This window comes from Cannabis sativa, chromosome 5 (assembly GCF_029168945.1).
Source record: "Cannabis sativa cultivar Pink pepper isolate KNU-18-1 chromosome 5, ASM2916894v1, whole genome shotgun sequence".
Lineage (NCBI taxonomy): Eukaryota > Viridiplantae > Streptophyta > Magnoliopsida > Rosales > Cannabaceae > Cannabis > Cannabis sativa.
The window spans coordinates 8,377,433-8,383,432 of NC_083605.1; the positions used below are offsets into that span (position 1 = coordinate 8,377,433).

General features: G+C 41.1%; 1 protein-coding gene across 1 annotated transcript; it reads right to left on the minus strand.

Annotated features, from left to right (window-relative positions):
* Positions 1-3,971: 3,971 nt before the first annotated feature.
* Positions 3,972-5,148, minus strand: LOC133037793 (uncharacterized). The gene is made up of 3 exons (XM_061115373.1): positions 4,816-5,148; positions 4,530-4,721; positions 3,972-4,442 (listed from the first exon to the last, which is right to left on the minus strand). The coding sequence occupies exons 1-3, from the start codon at positions 4,846-4,848 to the stop codon at positions 4,062-4,064; spliced, it is 606 nt and encodes a 201-aa protein (XP_060971356.1). The 5' UTR covers positions 4,849-5,148; the 3' UTR covers positions 3,972-4,061.
* Between the last annotated feature and the right edge of the window lie 852 nt (positions 5,149-6,000).

Consider the following 6,000-nt stretch of genomic DNA (forward strand, 5'->3'; position numbering starts at 1 on the left):
CCTTGTACATGAAGGGAAAAATGGTTGCGCCAGAGGTTATTAAGAGAGAACGCCAACTGAGAACGTTTTTAGAGATGAGGGCAACAATGTCAAATACAGAGTTTATGCCATTATTCGTGACCAAGGTGAGAAAAGTTGGGAATTCGGAGCCTACGCCGCCTACTAATCCTCTCCCTCGAAGTGTGGTAGGGTCTTGCGTTCCCGAAACAGATGTTGGGATTGGTGTGAATGAGGAGGTTCCGACCAATTTAGAGGTTCCGACCAATTTAGAGGTTCCGACCAATGTAGGGCAAGAACAAGAAGCGACAGGATTTCATCAGTTTGAAGAGTTCGATACACCCTTCTACAATAACGATCCTATTGTAGATTTGAATATGGACGATGAACATGATTTAGCAGTCGATGAAGCCGTAGCGGGACCATCGTTGAGGTTAGAGTGTGTACCGAGTAACCAAGGTACACAGCGAGAACGACAACCTCGTAGTGAAAATCGCACTACACCTGGAACTAGCAGTAGTCGACCAGGCGGGCGAAGAACATGCTCGTCATGCAACGTTCTCAACGTTCTCCTCTTTTGAAGTTTGTACCAAGTTCAAAGCTCCCATGTGGACAAAGGAAGATATAATGGAAAATCATGAGCTAACTACTTGTTTACAAAGTAAGGAAGCAGGGGTGATAGAGCTTGGTAATTTTTATGAAAACAAGGAAGAACTGAGACAAGTAGTGGGTAGGTTTGCACTTAATAACAATTTCGAGTGGATGGTGAAGAAGTCATCCCCTGATGTGTTGTACGTTACATGCAAGGCTCCAGATTGTAAATGGAGATTGAGGGGGAGGAAGAAGATGCATTCTGACAACTTTGAGGTCACTGTATTTCACAATGAACACACATGTAACTTGAATGCGAGACGTTTAGATCACCGTCAAGCAGCACCATGGGTAGTTGGCCACCTTATTAAGGGGAAGTACACCAAAGATGGAACTAAGTACAAGGCTAAAGACATACAGAGGGACATGTTTGACAACTATGGTATCAGTATGAGTTATGTGAAGGCGTGGAGGTGCAGGGGGATGGGACTTACGTATGCTAGGGGTACGCCTGAGTTTTCATACATGAAGCTTCCTGGGTACTTGTACATGCTGGAACAGAAGAATCCAGGTACCATTACTGACTTGTACTTAGAGGATGAGCGGTTCAAGTACTGTTTTATATCACTCGGTGCATGTAGATGTTACGAATTTTATGTTTATTACGCAAGTGTACGCAATCAAGTAGCATCTCACGCAAGTGAGGTCGAACCACAGGGAATTGGATTAAGTACTACTGAACTATACTTATGATTCTATTTGGTAAAATAATAAGTTTGCAATTTGAAAGTAAATAACTCAGAAATTAAAGAGAAAATAAACGAAGATAATGAAGATGAGAGATTAGGGAGGTGAATCCTGTTGATAAGCTACCTATGTTAATACCTAATTGCTATCCTTATCTCAATGTGAATGACAGATTATAAATTAACCTAACTCTTTTCAGATCTTTTAGGTTCTAAATAATATGTTCTCTAATTAACTTCTTAACTAGATCAACACAAAATCAGCATTAAGCAATAATCTATTAGTCACTGAGGCTATGTAAATACTTTCGTTTTACATCAGAACCTAGACTATCCAAATTTTAGCATTCTCAATTCTCACTTTTCAGATTTCGAATTGAGATCATTAAACATGTAAAAGGTGATCAAGCTTGCACATGGAATTAAACACAAATAAAGATAGTATTCACACATAAGATGAAGGAATGGCAATTATTTATTAACTAGGCATAAACTTAAACAACAATCATCATCCTCCCTTATTGGGAAATTTAGTTCATAATAACTCTAAAAACATCCATGATTAATTCAGAAATAAAAACAAACATAAAGAAGAATTAAAAGGGTAAAAGAAAGAAACTAGAAGGTGGTATCGCTCCGGGTCTTCAAGATAGCTTCCTCTCCACTTGCCTCCACTATTAGGTTTGTTTTTGCTTCCTTCTGACCTTCAATGTCGTATTCCTTATATAGGGATGAGTGGTGTGCCTCCAATTGAGAGAAAAATCAAAATTAGGTCAAATCTGCGATTTCCGTACCTAGTCGCAACTAGCATTTAAGCTGGTCGCGACTACAGGCAAAACTCAAAAAACCGAGTTTCTGCCAATTCCCGAAGTCGCGACCAGGGTCGCGACCAGGAAAAAGGGTCGCGACCTGGCTCTCTGGAGGTCGCGACTACTGATGCGTCTGGAGCCGAATTTTCCAATTTTTTCCAAGTTTGTCCCAGTTTTTCGCCATTTGATTGAATTCGAACTTTAACACCCCTGGAACCTGAAATCATAAAAATCAAGCGTAAAACTGCTCCAAAAGACACCAATAGACGAGATAATGCTAACTTTAAAGACCCGAAACATAGGCTAATTATAACCTAACAGTAGAAGGGACTTTTCTTTTTGTCGTCCTGTTTTGAGTATCGATGGCACCTTCTTGAAGACGAAGTACGGCGGTATAATGTTAGTTGCTGTGGCATACGATGCGAACAACCAATTGTTGCCGGTTGCTTATGGTATCGTTGACAGTGAGAATAACGACTCATGGACGTATTTCTTATAGAAGTTGAGGGTAGCAATTGGCGTGGTTGAGAACTTAGTGTTTGTGTCAGATAGGCATCAAAGCATTGATCATGCTGTTGAACTCGTTTTTCCCGAAGCAGTCCACTGTGCATGCTATCACCACATTGTTATGAACGTGAACGCCAAATTCAAGACTGATGCTTTTCACAACCAAATATATAATGTTGCTTACGCATGGTCGAAGACTGAATGCGATAGAGAGTTCGAGAAGCTTAGAAAGATGAATCCGGCCATTGCTGCATATGTGGAGAGTATAGGGTTTGAGAAGTGGGCTCACCCTTATTGTTTGGGCGATAGATACAACATCATGACGAGCAACGCTGCTGAAAGCTTCAATAGTGTCACAGAAGAGTTCAGGAAATATCCAATAACTACTTTGGTTGAATTTATCAGGTTCACACTCCAATCGTGGTTCGCTGATCGCCTCGAAAATGCTGACAAATGTGCCACCCCTTTGGCCACGCTCTTTGAAAAAAACTTGGCAAAAATTCATGAAAATGCAAGGTACAGGCGCGTCCAACGAAATGGAGCCAATTTGTATAACGTTGGTAGGGGACCTAACGGTGAAAGAGGTGGTGATGTGAATCTAGTTGAAAGAACATGCACCTGCGGCGTGTTCACGTTATTGAAACTCCCTTGCCTTCATGCATGTGCCGCGGCATTGAAAACGAACACAAGTGTGTACACGCTTTGCTCACCTTATTATTCAAAAGAAACGTGGAGGAAGATTTACGATGATACCATCAATCTTGCTGGTGACGAGGATGATTGGGTTCTCCCAGAACACATCAAGAATATGAAAGTTGGGGTACCTGTGGAAAAGAAGCCTGTAGGTCGTCCAAGAAAAAGTAACGCTGGAAGAAGACGGGAGAACCGTTTCCCGTCTGGTGATAAAAAAGGTTTTGTACCACGAAACTGCAGCCGCTGTGGCAGTTCAGGCCACAACAGAGCAACATGCAAAGCCCGCATCTGAGGCGTCTTGTACGTATTCGTTGGGAAATTTGATATATTGTAATGATGCATATTTTGTCATAGTTATTTTTGTTGAGGTTGAATATTTTTCAAATATTTTAATTATTTTTAGGTTTAATAGTTATTTTTGTTGAATAATATTGATATTTTATATTTGAAACCACGAATAATTATCAAAATTTGAACGAAAAGAAAATCTATATATACATAACTGTAATGTTAATTACACAAAATATACAATGTCCCAATAATTACACATATAATCAGCCGACATTTTGGTAAAATAAATCAACACACCACCGTTGACGAAACATAGCTATCCTGGTGCGGCGTCACATCGGTCAATCCACGCTGCATCATGAGATGCTCCACATACTCAATGCAATAGACGCCACAATCACCACTAAATGCAAAATAAAATGTAAAGTCAGTCTAACGTAAAACATATTTTAATACTATAGTACTTTTTTATCGCTATGTACCTGGTTGTTGACTTCGGAACTAAGTCGTGAGTGGCTCGAGTCGAGTGCATTTTTGGAAGCACCGTGATGTCCCTGTTAGTTAACGCCATGATCTGGTTGTTATGTGGAAATTCCCCGGTTGCAAGGATTAGCGAGGGCAGCAGTTCTCCCCAAGTCTTCAGGATGAGTTCCAAGGCGGTCCAATGACAGACGCTGGAATCATAGTCGTAGACATTAATTTTCCACAGCTCTATGTCGACTTCAAGTGTGACCCAGTGCCTTGCCTCGGGAAGGTTCAGAACGAAGTAAATAAACTCGTTACCCCTCCATCTCTCAAAGACTTGGGACTGTAATTACAGAGAACAACGAAACAATTAACAAACCATAATAATCTTCCCAAACAATTAACATTTAAAATCTTACTAAAACAATACCTTATGAACCCCTCTGCAGTAGTCCAGGATATAATCCTCCCACACAAAGTTTTTCCTCGGACCCTTGTGGCTCGTCCATGCACTGCTGATCATGGTCGTCACGAATGTGGAGAGAATGACACCCTTCTGAGGAAATGTCAGTGGATAGTCGGTGCGTCGCCTCCTCAGCATATGCATTGCTGCATCTATATGCTGCATATAAAGGGAAATGTCAGTTAGACAAAAAAATATATTAATTGCACATAAAGTTGTAAAGTGAAGTAATATTATAAAATACTTTACTTACGTCATCTGTAAGCCATTCCTTTGGTGTGAGCATTATCCAAAAGAATCCTGGACCGTAATCACCACTTCTCAAATCCCGAAGTCGGTGGTTCGGAATGAGTCCAACACACCACTTTCGGAAAGTGGTTAACAATTTCTCATCCGGTGGCTCCAGGGGATCAAAAGTCGAAGATGGCCTATGTCTCCTTCATCTCCGTATAGTCACCGAACCATACAGGAGGCTTTCTCTTCCTCTTCCGACTCTTAACCACTGCAGGTTGTGCCTCTATCGACAGAATCTCACCCTGCGACTCGGTGTCATGTACATGGATAACGGGTTGTGCCTCGATCGGAGTCGCTGGAGCCCCCTCATAAGGATCGTAATCGTCGGGGAAGACCTCCTCCTCTTCTACTGGGGGTGAAGCAGCTGGTGGTGGGGTAGATGGATCTGCTGGGGCCTCCGGTGCTGAAGCTGTCGTTGGCGGACGATTCAACATGGCCAATATGTCTCTGAGCTGCTCCATAATTACGTTCTGACCACCCTTCAGCTCTACATGGCTGGTCTCGTATGCCTTCTTGTTAGGCTATTTTTAGCCTACATTTTGGGTCACTTTTTATAGTTGTTTTCCTTCTTTGTTATTCTTTTTGGAATAGAATTACGCTTGTTTTCTTTGATTTCAGGTTTCACACTTGGAATATATCAATTGATCAAATTTCGGAAAATAGCAAGCTATAGAATAGAGAAAATTCTGCAAGAAAATAAAGCTGAAACTTCAAGCTTAAATTTGACTATGTTCTAATCAGATTTTAGAAAAAGTCAAAACATAAAAGTTTTAGATTTCTTTTTCTTCTTTCCAACGCATCTTGAATCAACTCATTTGGAGTTCGTATGTGAAAGTTATGCATATTTTACTGAAAGATGCTGAAGCTGTCAAATTTTTGCTCCAGTAGTCGCGACCACCACTTTCCATGGTCGCGACCCTTTTTCATGGTCGCGACCATGGTCGCGACTAGGAGCCAAACAGCGAGTTTTTTTTTTTCGTATTTTGCCTATGGTCGCGACTAGACTTTATGTAGTCGCGACTAGAGGCGAAAAACGAGATTTTTGGGCAGTTTTTGACTTTTTCAAAGAGGTAACAACCCTAATTTCTATTTAAGGGGCTCATGTTTTAGAAGGAAAGGAGGCAGAAATAAAACCCTAGAGATG

Coding starts and splice junctions, on each gene's coding strand:
- LOC133037793 (XM_061115373.1), bottom strand. CDS start 4,848: ATGCTCACACCAAAGGAATGGCTTACAGATGAC. Junction 4,722..4,815: donor AGGAATGGCTTACAGATGAC/GTAAGTAAAGTA, acceptor CTTTATATGCAG/CATATAGATGCAGCAATGCA. Junction 4,443..4,529: donor ACTGCAGAGGGGTTCATAAG/GTATTGTTTTAG, acceptor CTGTAATTACAG/TCCCAAGTCTTTGAGAGATG.